The following is a 21,682-nucleotide window of genomic DNA, read 5'->3' as shown; positions in this document are numbered from 1 at the left end:
TGAGCAATAGAGCAGTGACTTTACTTTTTATAATACGATTATTATGACGCAACATCGCACGTCTGGCAGCTAATGCTGCCAGACGTGCGATGTGGCCCGTATTGAAGGGGTTAAGAATGTACATGTTCTAAGGAATATCAGATCATTTTCTGGTGGAAGGTAAATTGAGAGTGGAGAAAGAGGAAAAGAACAGAAGGTAGGGAGGTACTTAGAATGAACTGCTTAAATGAAAAAGAAAAGGAGAAGGAGTATAAGAAGAAACTGAGAGAGGAGTGGGAGGTAGTGAAGGATAGAGTGGAACTAGGAGTGGAGGAGGAATGAGGATGGTTCAAAGAGGGGTCAAGGTGTGCAAAGATGGTAAGTGGAACGAGGAGGGCGGGAGGAAATAGAAAGAAGGGTAGTGAGTGGTGGGATGAGGAAGGAAAGAAAGGTGTAGAGGAGAAGAAACAGGCTTTCATAGATTGGCTACAAATTAGGACAAGTGCATTGTATGAAAGATACAAAGTAAAGAGAAGGGAGGTCAAGCATAAGATAAAGGAGGCAAAGAGGAGAGCAGATGTGAAATGGGGTAAGAGTATTACAGAAAATTTTGAAAGTAATTAAAAGATGTTTTGGAAAGATATTAAAAGAGGAAGAGGAGGCGAATCAAGCAGGGAAGAAAAGGTAAAAGGTGCATATGGAGAGATAATAATGGAAGAGAAGGCAGTGAGAGGAAGATGGGCAGAGTATTTTAGGGAGTTGCTAAATATATAGTAGTAGTTTCAGAGGGATTAGCTTGTTAAGTGTAGTTGGGAAGGCTTATGGGAGGGTCTTGATTGAGAGAATTAGGAGAGGAACAGAGGGAGTAAATGGTGAGGAACTGTGTGGATTTAGGACAAGTAGAAGTTGCGTAGATCAGATTTTTGTGGAAAGACAGATATGTGAGAAAGCTATAGGAAAAGGTAAGGATGTTTTTGGGGTTTTATAGACTTGGAAAAGGCTTATGACAGGGTAGACAGGAAGGCACTGTGGGAGGTTTTGCAAATATATGGAATAAGAGGAAAGCTTTTAGGAGCTGTCAAGAGTTTTTACAAGAGTAGTAGAGCATGTGTCAGGATTAGCAATGGAGAGAGTGAGTAGTTTGAGGTAAAGGTAGGACTTCATCAGGGATGTGTTATGTCGCCCTGGCTGTTCAATTTATACATGGATGGGGTGGTGCGAGAGGTTAATGCAAGGGGGGTGGGTCAGGGATTAGAGATGTTTAAAGAAAATGGAGAAAAGTGGGAGGTGAGCCAGCTGTTGTTTGCAGATGACACTGCACTTGTAGCAGGATCAGAGGAGGGATTGAGGAAGTTGGTGACAGAGTTTGGGAGAGTGTGTGAAAGAAGGAAGTTGATAAATGTGGGTAAAAGTAATGTGATGAGATGTACAAGGGGTGAAAGTGGCAGCAGACTGGAAGTGACCATTAAGGGAGACTGGAGGAAATGGATAGTTTTAGATACTTGGGTGCGAATGTGGCAGGAAAGGGAGGAGTGGAGGTGGAAGTAGAATGTAGATTGAGAGAAGTAAGTAAATGCCTTGGTGGATTAAAAAGTGTAATGAGAAATAGACATTTGGGAATGGATGCTAAGAGGAGATTGTATGAAGGAGTGATTGTGCCAACAGCACTGTTTGGGGCAGAAATATGGAACATAAGAGAGGAAGAGAGAAGGAGTTTGAATGTCAGATGAGGTATCTGCGAAGGAGGTTACTTGGCTGGATAGAGTGAGAAATGAGGAGGTGAGGAGGAGAATGGGGGTGGCAAGGGAGTTGGGAGATAAGGTTGATGAAAGAGTATTAGGATGGTTTGGACACATGGAAAGAATGAGTGAAGAAACTAGTAAAAGAGGTATGGAAGGCAGATGTGAAGGGAGTGAACATGAGGGAGCGACCTATGATGAGATGGATGGATGGGGTGAATGGAGGGTCGTTGTATATTGATGATGTGATGCATGAGGTGGATTGGGTAGGGGATGGGGGGGGTGAGGTAGTATGTGTGAGAAAAATTTGATGCTGTCCGAAGGGATTTCTCCCTGTTTTCTCCTTTTCTGTATGAGGGGACAGAGAGGGGGGATCGCTGATTTAATGAAGCGGCCTTGCTATGGATGTGCTGTGTCTTGCGACACTGCTTCTTACCCAGGGCAGTGGACAAGATACAGGGATGACCCATCATCCAGGAGGTGCAAAGATGGGAGGGAGGGTGGAGGGGAGTGGAGTGTATTGGGGATGGAATGGGTGGGAATGGTTTTTATGCTTTTGTTTTTTGGCTACCTCCCTTGTAAGGAGGAAAAAGCCTTTGGTATATGTATGTATGCTAAATGCAGAGGAGGATAGGGAGGGAAAGGTAGTTGTAGTGGGAAGTGCTAAGAAAATGAGAGATGAGTGAGGAAAATGGAGGAGAAATAGGGAGAGATGACGTGAAAGCAGCAGTTAAGATGATGAGAGCAGGTAAGGCACCTGGGTTGGATGGATGCCATGGAGAATGCCTGAAAAAAGGAGGTACAGTTATGGTGGACTGGCTGATGAGGTTATTTAATGTTTGAGAGAGACGGTACAGTGCCAGAGGACTGGAGGAGTGCCTGTATAGTTCCACTTTACAAGGGAAAGGGGGGACAAGTGTGAGTGTAGTAGTTTCAGAGGGATCACCTTTTTGAGTGTAGTTGGGAAGGCTTTTGGGAGGGTCTTGATTGAGAGGATTAGGAGAGGAACAGAGGGAGTAATTGGTGAGGAACAGTATGGTTTTAGGACAGGTTGCGGTTGTGTAGATCAGATTTTTGTGGTAAGGCAGATATGTGAGAAAGCTATAGAAAAAGGTAAGGATGTTTTTGGGCTTTTATGGACTTGGAAAAGGCTTACGACAGGGTAGACAGGAAGGCACCCTGGAAGATTACTACAGATATATGGGATAGGAGGAAAGCTGTTAAGAGCAGTCAAGAGTTTCTACGAGAGTAGTAGAGCTTGTGTTAGGATTAGAAATGGAGAGAGTGAATGGTTCAAGGTAAAGGTGGAACTTTATCAGGGATGTGTTATGTCACCCTGGCTGTTTAATCTATACATGGATGGGGTGGTGCAAGAGGTGAATGCAAGGGTAGTGGGTCAGGGGTTGGAGATGATTAAAGAAAATGTTGTTTGCTGACGACACTGCACTTGTAGCAGGATCAGAGGAGGGATTGAGGAAGTTAGTGACAGAGTTTGAAAAGGTGTGTGAAAGAAGGAAGCTGAAGATAAATGTGGGCAAAAGTAAGGTGATGAGATGTACAAGGGGAGAGAGTGATAAATCCAAAGAAAATCCCAAAGAATTCTATAGTTACATTAGAGATAAAAAGGTTGTTAGGAATCACATTGGTCCACTATTATCTGCTGACGGTCAACTTGAATATTCAAATGAAGGAATGTGTAATATCTTAAACAATTATTTTAGCTCAGTATTCGTAGACGAAACACCTCAAAGTGAACTCTAAACTGAAACCTGTGAAAAGTCTAGGGTAAACTTACTACGGTAAATATAACAAAAGAAAAATTAAATGGTGTATAGATAAACTCAAAGTTAATAAAACACCAGGGCCTGACGGTTGGCATCCAAGAATCTTAAAGGAAATTAAAAATGAGATTGTTGTTCCATTAGAAATTATTTTCAAGAAATCCATCATATCCGGAGATGTCCCAAGAGAATGGAAGCTAGCTAACGTTACTCCCATATTCAAAAAAGGTGACAAAAAGAAACCAAATAACTATAGGCCTATAAGTTTGACTTCGATCGTAGGAAAAATAATGGAAACTATCATCAGAAATGCTATCGAACATCATTTAGAAAGTAACCGTTTGATAAATGATAGCCAGCATGGTTTCAGGCGGAAACGTTCTTGCGTGACTAACTTACTCGAATTCTACAACACAGTTATATCGAATTATGACAAAAGAAACAATATAGATTTAATATATCTAGACTTTGCAAAAGCTTTTGATACCGTCCCACACGAAAGACTACTTACTAAATTAGCTTTACACGGAATAAGTGGTAGCCTATTAAGTTGGACTAGTAATTGGTTGAATGGTCGAAAACAAAGAGTTGTTTTAAATGGAAGAACTTCTAGATGGGAAAATGTTACAAGTGGAGTTCCTCAGGGTTCCATGCTTGGGCCACTTCTATTCATAGTATAAATGATATAGATCATGGACTTAAATCTACTGTTTCCAAATTTGCTGATGATACAAAACTGTGCGGAGTGGCAAATGATCACTTAACCCCTTCCATACGGTGCCGCACACGTAAGCGTCATGGGGAGCGAGTGTATTCGCGAGGCTGCCATATCGGCGTCTTGATTATATTTATTGTAGTTGTCCCTCCATAATGACATTCTTTCTAATTCTTTTGTAATCGCATTTTCTATGGTTATCAAAATTCACGGGTGAAGAGAGAACGATCGATATAAGCGGTGACTATATTTTATGATGCGAGTATTATTACGACACGTCGTACGGCTGGCATTGGCTGCTGCCACTGAGATCTAAGTCCATGACGCCTACGTGTGCGGCACCGTATGGAAGGGGTTAAACCAATTACATATTCAAGAAGATTTAGATAAATTACAGCAATGGTCTGAAAAGTGGCTAATGAAATTTAACACGAGTAAATGCAAGGTAATGCACATAGGTAGAAACAACAATAAGTACGATTACAAGTTATTTGGAAATTCGTTAACAAAAGTGGATAGTGAAAAAGATCTTGGCGTAATTATCAGTAACGACCTCAAATCATCCAAGCAGTGTATTTCAGCCTCTGAGAAAGCAAATAAGATTCTGGGACTGATTGCGCGATCTTTTGATTTCAAAAGTCCATCGCTCATTAACAAGCTATATAAATCATTAGTTCGTCCACATTTGGAATATGCTGTTTCTGTATGGTCACAGAATCTCATTAAAGACATTGACAGACTGGAAAAAGTACAATGGCGAGCCACAAAACTGATTTCAAATATCAAAAATAAATCATACGAAAATCGACTAAAACATATGAATCTGTTTTCCCTAAAAAAGCGTAGACTCAGAGGTGACTTGATACAGGTCTTTAAGATTCTAAAGGGAATTGACAACATCAAAAGTGACAAAATTTTCACATTGAATTAGAATCAGACAAGAAACAATGGTCTCAAACTATCCGGAAATAGATTCAATTTGGAAGTAGGTAGAAACAACTTTGCCAACTGTGTAGTTAACGAATGGAATAAACTTCCTGCACAGGTAGTGCAATGTAGTTCAGTTTGAAGCTTTAAGACTCATTTAGATAAACACCTAAGCAAGATGCTGTAATGATTATAATTTATTTTATATTATTTGTTTTTGCTTTATCATTTGTCTGTTTGATTTTCATTTATTATTAGTTATTTGTCAATTTATTATTATTTACTGTTTACCTGTTTGTTTGTTATTCAACTATACCTATTCATTTATTTATGTATTTTGTTTGTTGCATACATTATTATACATACATACATACATATACCAAGGCTTTTTCCCCCTTCCAAGGGAGGTAGCCAAAAAGGGAAAGGCATAAAAACACTCCCACCCATTCCATCCCTGAATACACTCCACACCCCTCCCACCCTCCCTCTCATCTGAGCACCTCCTGGATGACGGGTCATCCCTGCACCCTGCCCACCGCCCTGGGTCAGAAGCAGTGTCGCAAGACACAGCACATCCACAGCAAGGCCGCTTCATTTAATCGGCGACCCCCCCTCTCTGTCCCCCCTTGCATATAAGGAGAGGACGGGGAGAAATCCCTTCGGGCTGCGTCAAAATTTACTCACACATACTACCTCACCCCCACCCCCCCGCCCATTCCTCCTCATGCAATCACAGCATCATCCATATACAACCATTCTCCACTCACCTCTGTCTTCCGTCCTCTCCCTTCCTTCCTCAACAGACATTCCCCTCTTCCCCAAATCCCCCTTCACCCCATCCATCCACCTCATCCTAGGACGTCCCCTCATGTTCACTCCCTCCACATCTGCCTTCCATACCTCTTTTACTAGTCTTTCTTCACTCATTCTTTCCATGTGTCCAAACCATCCTAATATTCTTTCATCAACCCTATCTCCCAGCTCCTTTTTCACCCCTGTTCTCCTCCTCACCTCCTCATTTCTCACTCTATCCAGCCTAGTAACCCCCATCATACTTCTCAGACACCTCATCTCAAACACATTCAAACTCCTTCTCTCTTCTTCTCTTATGTTCCACATTTCTGCCCCATACAGTGCTGTTGGCACAATCACTCCTTCATACAGTCTCCTCTTCGCATCCATTCCTAAATGTCTATTCCTCATTACACTCTTTAATCCACCAAGGCATTTACTCGCTTCTCTCAATCTACATTCTACCTCCACCTTCACTCCACCTTTTCCTGCTACACTTGCACCCAAGTATCTAAAACTATCCACTTCCTCCAGTTGCTCTCCCTTAATGTTCACTTCCAGTCTACTGCCACTTTCACCCCTTGTACATCTCATCACCTTACTTTTACCCACATTTATCTTTAGTTTTCTTCTATCACATACTCTCCCAAACTCTGCCACCAGCTTCCTCAATCCCTCCTCCGACCCTGCCACAAGCGCAGTGTCGTCCGCAAACAACAGCTGGCTCACCTCCCACTTTTCTCCATTTTCTTTAACCATCTCCAATCCCTGACCCACTACCCTAGCATTCACCTCTCGCACCACCCCATCCATGTATAAGTTGAACAGCCAGGGCGACATAACGCATCCTTGACGAAGTCCCACCTTTACTTTAAACCACTCACTCTCTCCATTTCTAATCCTGACACAAGCTCTACTACTCTCATAAAAACTCTTGACAGCTCCCAAAAGCTTTCCTCCTATCCCATAAATCTGCATAACCTCCCACAGTGCCTTTCTGTCTACCCTATCATAAGCCTTTTCCAGATCCATAAAAACCCAAAAAACATCCTTCCCCTTTCCTATAGCTTTCTCACATATCTGTCTTACCACAAAGATCTGATCTACACAACCTCTACCTGTCCTATATCCACACTGTTCCTCTCCTAATCCTCTCAATCAAGATCCTCCCATAAGCCTTCCCTACTACACTTAACAAGCTAATCCCTCTGAAACTACTACATTCACACTTGTCCCCTTTTCCCTTGTAAAGAGGAACTATACAGGCACTTCTCCAGTCCTCCGGTACTCTACCCTCTTTCCAGCAAACATTAAATAACCTCACCAACCAGTCCACCATCACTGTACCTCCCTTTTTCAGACATTCTGCATGGCATCCATCCAGACCAGGTGCCTTACCTGCTTTCATCATCTTAACAACTGCCTTCACCTCATCCTTCCTTATTTCTCCTCCATTCTCCTCACTCATCACTCTCATTTTCTTCGCATTTCCCACTGCAGCTATCTTTCCTTCCCTATCCTCCTTCACATTTAGCAACTCCCTAAAATATTCTGCCCATCTTCCCCTTACTGCCTTCTCTTCCATTATCATCTCTCCATCTGCACCTTTTACCTTTTCTTCATTATTATAGTTTTTTTTATATGATTATTATTTTATTATTATTATGAGGTTTTTTTTTTTTTTTTTTTTTTTTTTTTTTTTTTTTTTTTTTTTTCATCCGACCTAGATATGGACCAAAAGGTCTCCTGTTGGCATGCTCTGCCTTTGTAATCCTTTGTAGTAGGCTGGAAGTGAGTATTAAGGGAGAGAGACTGGAGAAAGTGGATAGTTTTAGATACTTGGGTGCAAATGTGGCAGGAAAGTGAGTGAGGGTAGAAGTAAAATGTAGATTGAGAGAACCAAATAAATGTCTTGGAGGATTAAAAAGTGTAATGAGAAATAGACATTTGGGAATGGATGCTAAGAGGAGGTTATATGAAGGAGTGATTGTGCCAGCAGCACTATATGGGGCAGAAACGTGGAACATAAAAGAGGAAGATAGGGGGAGTTTGAATGTGTTTGAGATGAAATGTCTTAGAAGTATGATAGAGGTTACTAGGCTAGATAGAGTGAGAAATGAGGAGGTGAGGAGAATAGGGGTGGAAAGGGAATTGGGAGACAGGGTTGATGAAAGAGTATTAGGAAGGTTTGGACACATGGAAAGAATGAGTGAAGAAAGATTAGTAAAAGAGGTGTGGAAGGAGTGAATATGAAGGGGGCATCCTAGGATGAAATGGATGGATGGGGGAAAAGGGGCATTACGAAAGAGAGGAATGTCTGTTAAGGAAGGATGGGAGAGGACAGAAGATAAGGGTGAATGGGGAAGGGTTGTATATGGATGATGCTGTGATGCATGAGGGGGAGTGGGGGTGGGGTGGGGGAGTGGGGGTGAGAAATAAATTGATGCAGCCCGAAGGGATTTCTCCCTGTCTTCTCCTTTTCTGCATGAGGGGACAGATGTAATGAAGTGGCCTTGCTGTGGATGTGGTGTGTCTTGCAACACTGCTTCTGACCCAAGGCAGTGGACGAGATGCAGGGATGACCCGTCATCCAGGAGGTGCCAAGATGTGAGGGAGGGAGGGGAGTGGAGTGTGTAGGGGATGGAATGGGTGGGAGTGGTCTCTATGCCTTTTCCTTTTTGGCTACCTCCCGTGTAAGGGGGGAAAAGCCTTTGGTATAATGCCTTATCAACCACCCTTTTTCATGTGTACATATGCTTGACCTTCATCGTAAACACTGTGTTAACTATCATAAATTTTTTCTAAACACATCTCCACCAGTAACTCTCTACTATTATTTTTACTTGACACAGCCTCAAAACCACTCGCTCTTCATTCCTGACCCTAATACATAGTCTACTACTTACATAAAAACTTGACTGCCTTCAACAGATTTCTTCCTCTGATTGAAATATGTTGTTTTCATTTTCTGTTCCAGGGATGTTTGGATGATTATGGGAAAGGTAGCAGGAAATTTATTTCTTTTGGTAAAGAAAATCAAGAGCTTGATTTAGGGAGCAGTATCAAACCCCTTAGTGGTAGAAAAGGACTCAAAGACAGCTCCAATTTGTTCAACAGTATTTGTCATGGTCAGGGGAATATGATGCATGAAACAGAGAAATTCCAGAAAATGGAAGATGCCTTAAGTGAAATTCCATTCACAAGTACTGCTGTTTGTGATGTGAGAGCTGTGAGACGATCCAGTCGAGTGTCAATGAGACGCAGTCTACATCACATTCTCTTGAAAGAAAACTTGACCCCAGTGAAACCTGTGGATAAGACATGGGATGATGGGGGACACCCAGATGTATCAAATATAAATGAAACTGTAGTCCACAGAGAAAGCAGATCTGTATTGACCCCTACAATCAATCTTGAGCCTGCCTTTTGTGCAGAAGCAATGGGTCCATTGTCTAATGTAACGGTTTTAGAGAAAAAGGAAATGCCTAAGTGTATGGAGGAAGATGCTGAATTGGGCCCAGCAGTTCACTTGCCAGAGGGCAACATGATGAAATCTTACTTGGGTTCTCATCAGTACATGGAAACTACTCAAGATACATCATTATTGCAGATTGACAAACAACTATTTCAGGTAAAAGTTTTAAATGAGTGTAGTTTTCAAATTTTCTTTTTTATTTCATTTGGTCAGTGTAGTATAATGTTTTCAGCATACAAGTAAAGTAGTTTTGATTGTGTATTTTATATTATAGGCCCTTGACTTAAAAGATTGTGCCCCTTTTTCAGGGAGTGAAGCCACGAGCTGCACGAAGGTCAAGCAGACATTGTGCTCAGAAAGCAACTGCTTTGAATGCAGAAATATTGAAGAATGAAAGCCCCCTCAGAAAGAGGCGGTCTTCACTAAATAAGTCCAAAAGTAAGGTTTCCTAATTAAAGCATTGACACCGACTCTTTCTTTTGTCTCTGTTTCTCTTTTTTTCTCTCTTCTTTTCTTTTTCAATTTTATATCTTGTGCCTTTGACATTTTTCTGTTTTCTTATTTCTCTTTACTATCTCTCTTGTTTGTCTCATCTTTTGTCTCTTCTCTTATCTCTTCTCTTTCTTCTCGTTCTCTCTTATCTCTTCTCATTCTCTCTCTTATCTCTTCTCATTCTCTCTCATCTCTTCTCATTCTCTCTCTTATCTCTTCTCTTTCTCTCTCTTATCTCTTCTCATTCTCTCTTTTTTCTTTCTCTCTTTTATCTCTTCTCTTTCTTTCTCTCTCTTATCTCTTCTCTTTCTCTCTCTCTCTTATTTCTTCTTTCTCTTAACTCTTCTCTTTCTCTCTCTTAACTCTTCTCTTTCTCTCTTATCTTTTCTCTTTCTCTCTTATCCCTTTTCTTTCTCTCTTTTATCTCTTCTCTTTCTCTCTTATCCCTTTTCTTTTTCTCTTATCTCTTCTCTTTCTCTCTTATCTCTTCTCTTTCTTACCTCTTTTCTTTTTCTCTTATCTCTTTTCTTTCTCTCTTATCTCTTTTCTTTCTCTCTTATCTCTTCTCTTTCTCTATTTTTCTCTTCCCTTTCTCTCTTCTCTTTCTTATCTTTTTCTTTCTTCTCTTTCTCTCTTCTCTTTTGCTCTCTCCCTCCCTCCCTCTCTCCCTCCCTCCCTCTCATGCCCTCTTTCTCTCCTCTCTTTCTCCTCTCCTCTTCTCTCCTTCCCTCTACCTCTCCATCTCCTCACTCCCTCTTCCTCCCTCCCTCTCCTTTCTGCAGTCACCAAAGTCCCAGGAATATTGGTATAATTTACCTCTGATAAGGGCCTTGTTTTGCAGTTGCCTCAATTCCTGGTATATAGGTTCCACCTTGTTTAAAATAATGACAGCTTATTTACAGGATGGGGCTATCCTTCACCACACCAGTAACACTCATGGAAATCCCATCACCAGACAACAATTGGAAATGCAAAGAGCTATTCTTTACCAGGAACAAAATTAAAAAAAAAAAAAAAAAAAAAAAATCACACCCATCACACTCCATAACTTTGTTCCTGTTTTTGTATTTATGTTATTGTAACTCAACCACTGATTGGGTCAAAAGATGTCCTGAGTAAAGCAATGTTACCTTGGAGAATTTATCACTGCTGTGGCCCTCAACCTTTGCTCTCTCATAAGAAGTACTGAAAGTACTTCTTACTAATTGAACAATGCTACCTCTGCTATAAACTTCAACAAATCTTGTATTCAAAATGGCCTCCCAATATACATGTGTGTGTGTATATATATATATACATATACATACATACATATACCAAGGCTTTTTTCCCCTTACAAGGGAGGTAGCCAAAAAGGAAAAGGCATAAAATCATTCCCACCCATTCCATCCCTGAATACACTCCACACCCCTCCACCCTCCCTCTTATCTTAGCACCTCCTGGATGACGGGTCATCCCTGCACCTTGTCCACTGCCCTGTGTCAGAAGCAGTGTCGCAAGACACAGCACATCCACAGCAAGGCCGCTTCATTAAATCGGCGACCCCCCTCTCCGTCCCCCCATGCATAAAAGGAGAAGATGGGGAGAAATCCCTTCGGGCTGCGTCAAATTTTGCTCATACATACTACCTCACCCCCCATCCCCCCGCCTATTCCACCTCATGCATCACAACATCATCCATATACAACCATTCTCCATTCACCCCTGTCTTCTGTCCTCTCCCATCCTTCCTCAACAGACATTCCCCTCTTCCCCAAAGCCCCCTTCACCCCATCCATCCACCTTATCCTAGGATGTCCCCTCATGTTCACTCCCTCCAAATCTGCCTTCCATACCTCTTTTACTAGTCTTTCTTCACTCATTCTTTCCATGTGTCCAAACCATCCTAATACTCTTTCATCAACCCTATCTCCCAGCTCCCTTTCCACCCCCGTTCTTCTCCTCACCTCCTCATTTCTCACTCTATCTAGCCTAGTAACCCCCATCATACTTCTCAGACACCTCATCTCAAACACATTCAAACTCCTTCTCTCTTCCTCTCTTATGTTCCATGTTTCTGCCCCATACAGTGCTGTTGGCACAATCACTCCTTCATACAGCCTCCTCTTAGCATCCATTCCCAAATGTCTATTCCTTATTACACTCTTCAATCCACCAAGGCATTTACTCGCTTCTCTCAATCTATATTTTACCTCCACCTTCACTCCACCTTTTCCTGCCACATTTGCACCCAAGTATCTAAAACTATCCACTTCCTCCAGTCACTCTCCCTTAATGCTCACTTCCAGTCTACTGCCACTTTCACCCCTTGTACATCTCATCACCTTACTTTTACCCACATTTATCTTCAGCTTTCTTCTATCACATACTCTCCCAAACTCTGCCACCAACTTCCTCAGTCCCTCCTCCGATCCTGCCACAAGCGCATACACACATGCATACATACATGCCAAAAAACCACAAGGAAAATAACAAAGGTGACCAAGCACTTTTGTCTCATTTCTGTTATTTTCCTTGTGGTTTTTTGGCACAATTAGAATCATGCGTTCAAGTGATTTCTTTGGCAAATATATATATATATCTTCCCCCTCTCTTTCACTCTCTTTGATGGTGTCCATCAAGGAACTTGAATAAGTTTCTATTTTTTTCCAACTAAAGTTAAGGTCACACTTGTCTAGTCTTTTTGCTGTTTGCTATAGATGTTTGATAAATTTAGGTGCTAGGAAATAACGAAATTATGTTTGACTTTTCAGTGAGCAAAACTTTGAACCACACTGTGAATATTGTCTCCTCTAAGAACCAGACATTGGAAGGGAGTAGATGGGAGTTGGTTATTAGCCCACGCCTTCAACAGAATCATAGGAAAACTGTCCTGACAGTTCTCAACACAGGAGATTTACGCAAGCTGCAGCAGCTACCTACAGTAGGACCAAAGTCAGCCATGGTCATCCACAATTACAGGTTAGTATTTGCTGTAGCCTTCTGTGTGATAAATCTATCTCATTTCGTTGTTGTTGAAATCTTCAGTACCATGGTGTGTATGAATCTGGTTGTGGCAAATTGAAATGTCAGGTGGTCTCTTATTCTAAATAATAGCTCCCTGCAAATGAAATTGTCCAAATAATTATGTAACAACGTATGCCATTGTGCCAGGTTATTGAAGTATTCAAAGGAAGAAAGGAGAAGTTTAAAAGCTTAAGATGAAGTATCTGAGAAGTATGATAGGGGTAAAAGGTTGAATAGAGTGAGAAATGAGATAAGGATGAGAGTGGGGCTAGAAATGGAGCTGAAAGATTATTGGGAAGGTTTGGCACATGGAAAGAATGAATGAAGAAAGATTAAAAATATTGTGGATGGAGTGAACTTGGAACAAGCAAAAATGAAATGGATGGATGGGGTGAAAGGAGCTTTTGAGCAAGAGGGGAATGTCTGTTTAGCAGAGAAAGAAGGCAGGGGATATGTGCAAATGGAGAATAGTTGTAGATATATTTTGACACAGCCCAAAAGAATTTCTCCCCATCTTTTCTATTTTCTGCATGAGAGGACAAGGAGGGAGGGCTGCCATGTAAATGAAGTGACCCTGCTGTGGATGTGCTGTGTGTAGGAGAATGGGATGACAGTTCATCAATGAGGACCTGAGATGAGAGGGAAACATTGGGTGGTAGCAGGTGTGTGCCGTTGCAGGCTACCTCCCTTATAAGGGGGAAGAGGCCCTTGGTATGTGTAATTGGGAAGTAGTCAGCCAAGGCATGCACCTATTCCCACCCATCCCGCTCCCTTCTGGCACCTCTTTGTTTCCCTTTGATCTTAATTCCTTGAGGATGAAAGGTCATCTCTCTCTTACCTACTGCCTGAGTCTGAAGCAATACAGCAAGACATAGCACATCCACAGCAGAGCCTTACTGATTGTTTACACAATGATCCTCCCTCCTCATCCTTTCATGTGAAAATAGAGAAGATAAGGAGAAAACCCTTTGTGCTATATCAATATATAGTTTATTCACAATCATTCTCTACTTACATCTATTTCCTGCCTTCTCCCACCCTTACTCAACATATATTCCCCCTTTACTTAAGGCCCCCTTCACCCCATCCATCTTCAGAAGCAATATTGCAAGACAGAGCACACCCACAGTAGGCCTCCAGTGCTTCATTTACACAGCAATCCACCCTCCTCATCTCCACAGATGAAAATAGATATAACAAGGAGAAATCCCATTGTGCTGCATTAGTGTGTGTTCCATTCACAACCATTCTCTACACACATCTTTTGCCTTCTTCCTTCCCTACTATCTAGACATTCCTCTATTACTCAAGGCCCCCTTTATGCCATCCATTCATCCATCTCATTCTCAGTCTTCCCCTCAAGTTCAATCCATCCACCTCTGCCTCCCACACTCTTTACTCATGTATTCTTTCCATGTCCCCAAACCATCCCAGTAATATTTCATGAGCCCTATCTGTAGCTTCCTCTTCACCCCTACTCCCCACCTTCTCATTTCTCATTATCCATTCTTGTAACCCCCACCATACTTCTAAAACACTTGATCTCAAATACATTTAGAGTTTACCTTTCTGTCTCTTGTAAATTCAAGTCTCTGCTCCATACAGTTTTGTAGGCACAATCACCCACCCCTTCATATAGTCCTTTCTTTGCATCCATCCCCAAATACCAATTTCTAATGACACTTTTCATTCCCCCAAGACATATACTTGATACATTCCTCATGAGGAGGAATAGGCCTTTGGCATATACAGATAGATAGATGTCTATGTGTGTATAAAGAAGCTGACAGGTATGACTGATCAAAGAATATTGGGATGATTTGGGCATATTGAAAAATTTAGTGAAGAATAGCAAAGAGTGTGGAAGGCAGAGGTGGAATGAACTTGAAGGGAAGGCTGAGAATGGTATTGATGGATGGGGTGAAGGGGACCTAGGTTAAAATGGGAATGTCTGTTGAGCAGGGAAGTGTGATGGTAAGAGATAAGTGTGAGTGAAGAGTGGTTGTGAATGTATGATAAACTGATATGGCCCAAAGGGATTTCTCCTCTTCTATACTTGAGGGGATGAGGAAGGAAGATCATCGTGTAGATGAAGTAGTGGGGGTAAATGAGCTTCGGCTGTTGGGCTCTGCTGTGGAATTCCTGCATGCATGTTGTTGCATTGCTTATGACCTAAGCAGTGGGCAAGGGGTATGGATTCTCTTCATCCACAAAGAGCTAAGCATGCTTTGGCTGGCTACCATCTTTATAGATAGATGTATATGTACACATGACCTTCCCACTTGAAACTAGGAACATATCACAGGTCTGACATACAAATGCTGAAACAGTATTATCCCAACACTGTAACTAAAAATAATAATAAAAAACACTCTTACTTTAGCGAGCAATAAATGGCAAACTCAAAACAGAATATCTGTATCCTCACAGAAAACCTCTGTGAAATTGCTTACCCCAGATTACCATGAATCTGATAAATACTCAGTGATTAGATTAAAGGGTCACCCTTTCAGTGGACAAGAACATCAAAATTCTTGGCCTCACATTTGACATTACATTTGACAGAGGAAGTGATTATGCCCATGACAGTCTTCACACAAAAAGCATATTCACACGAAATCACTAAACAAGCTCTTCAAAACAAACTGCTAAAATCAGTACTTCACCAACACCCACAGATATCAGCCCCTTAGAAAAATACCTCTCAAGAAGTAAGAACCACACTGATATGCTTGCAGCACTGACAGTACCAACATAAGAGTAGATCTAGCTACAGAATCGAACTGCCTTAGATGCAGCCCCCACACAGAAGACACTGAATGCTTTATCCTACTCTGCCCCACACTAATAATCCCTAGACAGTGAATGTATTTTATGTACAGCATAAAAAAAAAACTCTCCTCTCCAGATCCATGTGTGGACCTTTTGAAAAGCTGGAAGATTTGGACAAAGTTCCAGGCTTGGTCAAGAATTTTTGTAGTCGCTTTTTGAGGGTAAGGATTAGTTGAGTTACACTAAAGACTATTGGGATTAATTGTGGTAGTATATAAAATTGAAGCCCATCTCCAACAAAATACAGTAATCTCTCCCATATATGAGCTAATTGGGCCACAGGCTGCTTAGATTTGTACAGTATTTGCTGTCATTAGTTATTACAGTATTTGCTTTTTGTTTCAGGCAAATCTGCTTTCTCAAATTGAGTTGATATAGAGAACATCCAGAGCTATAAGGTATCTGTAGGACAGTCAGCTCAGAAGTTCTTTTCACAAGATTATTTTCAACTCATTGGCTGCTTCAGGGATTGTCCTCACTTAAATAAGATCATGCTGTAGCAGTTAAGAAAATCAAAGACAAATACCAACTTCAAATGGTTAATCAAGATAGATTTAACCACATGGCATCTTGAGCAGTTTCCTTCATTTGAATAAAATCATCTGACATCAGTCAGAATAAACATTAGAATTTTATATTGACCTGAAGGGTTAAATAAATTTTATTTTATATTTCCATGTACCTGCATTTGTAGATATACTATATTCTTGTACCATATGTCTGTCTATCTATACATCAAGGGCTTTTTTTCTCCTGATAAAGGTGGCACAACCATCCAGTATTTCCCTCTGATCTTAACTCCTCATGGATGAAGGGTCATCCCATTCTGTACACTGCCCAGGTCAGAAGCAATGCAGTAAGACACAGTACATCCACAGCAGGATCACTTCATTTACTCAACAACCTTCCCTCCTTGTCCACTCATGCAGAAAATAGAGAAGACAGGGGGAAAAATCTTTTGGGCTATGTCAAAATATCATCCATACACAACTGTTCTTCATTCACCCCTATCACCTTCATGTGCAATAGGCATTCTTTTTACCTTCTCCTCTATCCAATATTGTAACCCCCGCCATGCTTCTCAGACACTTCATCTCAAACACATTGAAACATCACCTTTCTGCCTAAAATTCCAAGTCTCTGTCCCATGCAGTGTTGTTGGCACAATCATCCCTTCATTTAATCTTTTCATTGCATTCATTCCCAGATGCCTAAGTCTCGTGACACTTTTCATTCCCCACAAGACATTAACTTGCTTCCCTCACTTTGTTGTGTACCCCACTTCCTTAATCCCTCCTTGCACCCTGCAGTGTTGTGTGCAAATAACAACTGGCTCACCTCCAACTTCTCCACTATCTCTGATCATTTCCGCTCCCCTGACCATTACTCTCACACTTACCTCCCATACTACTCCATCCTCATACACATTGAACAGCCATGGTGACATGACAGCCCTGATGCAGCCCCACCTTTACCTCAGACCACTTGCTCTCTCCATTACCAGTCCTAACACAGGCTCTACTATCATAAAAAAATGTTGACCCCCCCTTAATAGCTTTCCCTCAGTCCCATATAACTGCAGTAACTCACACAGTGCTTTCCTGTCTACCCTGCCATAAGTCATCTCCAGATCCATAAAAGACCAGAATTCATCCTTACCTTTTGCCAAGACCTGCTAACAAATCTGCCTTACCATAAAAATTTTATCCATGCATCCTCTACCTTTCCTAAACTCACACTGCTCCCTACCAGTTATTCCCTAATCCTCTCAGTTAAAGCCTTCCCATAAGCTTTTCCAACTACACTCAACAAATGATCCCTCTAGAACTACTAAATTCATATTTGTCCCATTTTCCCTTGTAAAGCAGAATTATACAGGCATTCCTCCAGTCCACCAATCTCCCTCCCTATGACACACAACAACCTCACTAGCCAGTTCACTTTACCTATCTATATACCAAGGGCTTCTTCCCCCTTATAAGGGAGGTAGCCAAGTCAAAGGCATGCACTCAATCCCATCCTTTCCACTCCTATCCACCACCCTTGTTTCCCTCTCATCTTAGGTTCTCATGGATGAAAGGTCATCGCTGTCTCCTTCCCACTCCCTAAGTCAGAAGCAATGCAACAAGACAAAGTACATCCACAGCAAGGTCACTTTTCTCTGCACCTCATGTGGAAATTGGAGAAGATAGGTAGAAATCCCTTTGGGTTGTGTCAAAATATCACACACACACACACACATTTCCTTGTTCAACATAGAAAGGAGAGAAGATGGGGAGAAAATCCCTCTCTGCTGCATCAAAGTATCATCCATACACAGCCATTCACCACTCACCCCTATCACCTACCTTCTCCATTCCTTGCTCAATAGACATTACCTTTTTGTTCAAAGCCCCTTTCACCCCATCCAATTATCTCATCCTTGGTTGCCCCCTCAAGTTCACTCCATCCACCTCTGCCTTCCACACCTCTTCTACTAATCTAATTTAATTCATTCTTACCATGTGTCCAAACCATCCCAGTATTCTTTCATCAGCCCAGTCTGCCATCTCATTTGCCACCTCCACTCTCCTCGCCACATTTCTCATTCTATTCAACCTCGTAACCCCTGTTGTACTTCTCAGACATTTCATGTCAAATACGTTTAAACCTCATTCTGCCTCTCAAAATCCAAGTCTCTGCCCCATACAGTGTTGTTAGCACAATCACCCCTTCATATGATCTTCTCTTAGCATCCATTCTCAGATACCTATATTTCATGACACTTTTAATCCACCAGACCATTTACTTGCATCTTTCAACCTACAATTTACCTCTACCCCCACTATTCCATTTCATGCTGCATATGACCCCAAATATTTAAAATTAACCACTTATTCCAGCCTCTCTCCTTTAAGACTTATTTCTAGCTCACTGCCATCGTCTACCCATGTACATCTCATCATCTTACTTTTACCCACATTTACCTTCAGCTTTCTCCTATCATATCTCTACCATATCTGAAATGAACTTATTGGGTATATTTGTCTTAGCTTAGATTATAATTAAATTACATGTGGGTAAAAGTAAGGTGATAAGATATACAAGGGGAGAAAGTGGCAGCAGACTGGAAGTGATTATTAAGAGAGAGAGACTGGAGGAAGTGGATAGTTTTAGATACTTGGGTGCGAATGTGGCGGTAAAGGGTGGAGTAGAGGTGGAGATAGAATGTAGATTGAGAGAAGCAAGTAAATGCTTTGGGGAATTAAAAAGTAATGAGAAATAGACATTTGGTAATGGATGCTAAGAGGAGATTGTATGAAGGAGTGATTGTGCTGACATCACTGTACGGTGGCAGAAACATGGAACATAAGAGAGGAGGAGTTTGAATGTGTTTGAGATGAGGTGCCTGAGAAGTATGATAGGGGTTACTAGGCTGGATAGAGTGAGAAATGAGAAGGAGAACAGGGGTGGAAAAGGGAGTTGGGAGATAGGGTTGATGAAAGAGTATTGGGATGGTTTGGACACATGGAAATGATGAGTGAAGAAAGATTAGTAAAAGGGGTGTGGAAGGCAGAGGTAGGAGTGAATGTGAGGGGGTGACCAAGGATGAGATGGATGGATGGGGTAAAAGGGGCATTGGGAAAGAAGGTAATGTCTGTTGAGGAAGGATGGGAGAGGACAGAAGACAGGGGTGAATGGAGAATGGTTGTGTATGGATAATGCTGTGATGCATGAATGGGAGTGTGTGGTATGGGGGGTGAGGGAGTATGTGAAAAATAAATTGACGCAGCCAGAATGGATTTTTCCTCATCTTTTCTGCATGAGGGGACGGAGAGGGGGTGGTTGGCAACTTAATGAAGTGACCTTTTTGTGGATGTGCTGTGTCTTGTGACTGCTTCTGATCCAGAGCAGTGGACAAGATGCAGGGATGACCTGTCATCCAGGAGGAGCCAAGATAAAGAGGGAGGGGGTGGATGGGAGTGGAGTATGTGGGGATGAAATGGGAGTGGATTTAATGCCTTTGTTTTTTGGCTACCTCCCTTATAAAGGGGAAAAAGCCTTTGGTGTATGTACAAACACAGTGCAATCAATTGTTCTGTTACTTCAGTTCTGTCTAGCCAGTTTCCAGTTTACCACTAGTCTTGAGATTTTGTATTGCTGAATGGGAAGAATGAGTATAGGATAATGTAGCATAAAATGCTCAGTGTCTTATGTGTGGTGGTTGCATCTAGAGCAGTTGGTATCTATTGTTAGGCTATTTTTGTATTGGTACTCTTGGTACTCTTACTGCAGGGTGGTGACATGAACATAGGTGTCACAGTGCTGTTCTTGCTTCATGAACTGTTTTCTTTGATGTATTGGTTTGTGGGTAATTTGGTGAAGTAGAGAATGTAGCAGTCCATTATGGATTTATATATATATATCTCAAGTTTGTATGTTTTTGTCATGAGGACAAATATTTTTTATTCTATTGATAGAATAGATACCACCAAACAAAACATAGATACTTCAGAAGTATTCTTTCAAATATTTAAAATAAGCTACCCCAGTACAAAAACTGTCTATTGATATATAGATAGATAATTTTCGTACTAGAGGTAGGTTATTTTAGAGGTATTTGTTTTGTTTGGTGGGCTGTGTTTGTGGCAACAAATGTCTTCATTGAATGACTAGCGGGCTAAACATATGGCTTTGACTGATTTCCTGGAGCGATGGGACTTCTGCAAGAGAGAAGCAGGACAACAAATTGATTGATTGTTAAATATGTATAGATATATTTTTCTCCATTCAAAATACACTTAAATTTTCTTACTGTACCACTTTGAAGTCAATAAATGTCTTCTTTTCAGCTCATCAGTGAGTTGTTCAGTATTTGTTTCCTTGCTAAGACTTGTTTTACTGAATAGTTACTACTATAATTATTTGAAATAAATATGGTTTATTATCATTTAATTTGTCTTTACTTACCTTTTTCTTGCTGCATTGCTTCTGACCCAGGGCAGTTGGCTAGATGCAGGGATACTTGTCATCCAGGAGGAGCCAAGAAAAGAAGGAGAGAGGGGTTGGTGAATGGGATTGAAATGGGTGGGAGTTGAATTATATATTTTGACTGGCTACCTTCCTTGTAAGGGGGAAGAAGCCCTTGGTATATGTATGTATTTATGTATTTGCCTTTGAGCTGTTGGATCTTGCTGCATATTACTGCGTTGCTTCTGGCCCATTCAGTGTAGCAGGGGGCAGGCAGTTGTGTAGCTAGGTGATTTGCTGCCAAAGATGGACTTTCAACTTATCCTCACCCCACCAAGAAAAATTAATAAATAAGTATTATTCTATAACTCAGAAGGTCACTCAGTTTCTGAAACCTTGAATTTGGGGTTCAGATATGGCATAAACAGAACACAGTAATATTACTAACAAAGTGAGATGACTTGATCCCTAACCAATAGATTTTTTAGTGATCACCGATATCTGTTCCTCGTACATACATACATATGCCAAAGGCTTTTTCCCCCTACACCGCGGGTAGCCAAAAAGAAAAAGGCATAGAAACCACTCCCACCCATTCCATTTCCTATATATTCCACTCCCCTCCACCCTCCTCCCTCCCTCTCATCTTGGCACCTCCTGGATGACGGGTCATCCCTGCATCCTGTCCACTGCCCTGGGTCAGAAGCAGTGTCGCAAGTCACAGCACATCCACAGCAAGGCTACTTCATAAATTCAGCGACCCTTCCCTCTCCGTCCCCCCATGCAGAAAAGGAGAAGATGGGGAGAAATCCCTTCGGACTGCATCAAATTTTTTCTCATACATCCATCTCACCCCCCATCCCCCACCCACTCCCCCTCATGCATCACAGCATCATCTATACACAACCCCTCTCCATTCACTCCTATCATCTGTCCTCTTGTCCTTCCTCAACAGACATTCCTCTCTTTTTTGTAATGCCCCTTTCACCCCATC

General features: G+C 41.5%; 1 protein-coding gene across 2 annotated transcripts in view; it reads left to right on the top strand.

Moving 5' to 3' along the window:
• LOC143026673 (uncharacterized) overlaps positions 1-20,666 on the top strand; it is a 99,761-nt gene extending 79,095 nt beyond the window's left edge. For both annotated transcript variants that reach the window (XM_076187469.1, XM_076187470.1), the window contains exons 12-16: positions 8,911-9,564; positions 9,717-9,846; positions 12,654-12,861; positions 15,815-15,899; positions 16,084-20,666. In XM_076187469.1, the coding sequence (XP_076043584.1) occupies positions 8,911-9,564; positions 9,717-9,846; positions 12,654-12,861; positions 15,815-15,899; positions 16,084-16,116 (1,110 nt within the window). In that variant the 3' untranslated portion in view covers positions 16,117-20,666. The remainder of the gene's footprint in view (positions 1-8,910; positions 9,565-9,716; positions 9,847-12,653; positions 12,862-15,814; positions 15,900-16,083) is intronic.
• The last annotated feature ends 1,016 nt before the right edge of the window (positions 20,667-21,682 follow it).

The sequence above is a fragment of the Oratosquilla oratoria genome, chromosome 6, assembly GCF_046742065.1.
Source record: "Oratosquilla oratoria isolate Oo_2021 chromosome 6, ASM4674206v1, whole genome shotgun sequence".
NCBI classification, from domain to species: Eukaryota; Metazoa; Arthropoda; class Malacostraca; order Stomatopoda; family Squillidae; genus Oratosquilla; species Oratosquilla oratoria.
This window is presented reverse-complemented; position numbering and strand designations above follow the sequence as displayed.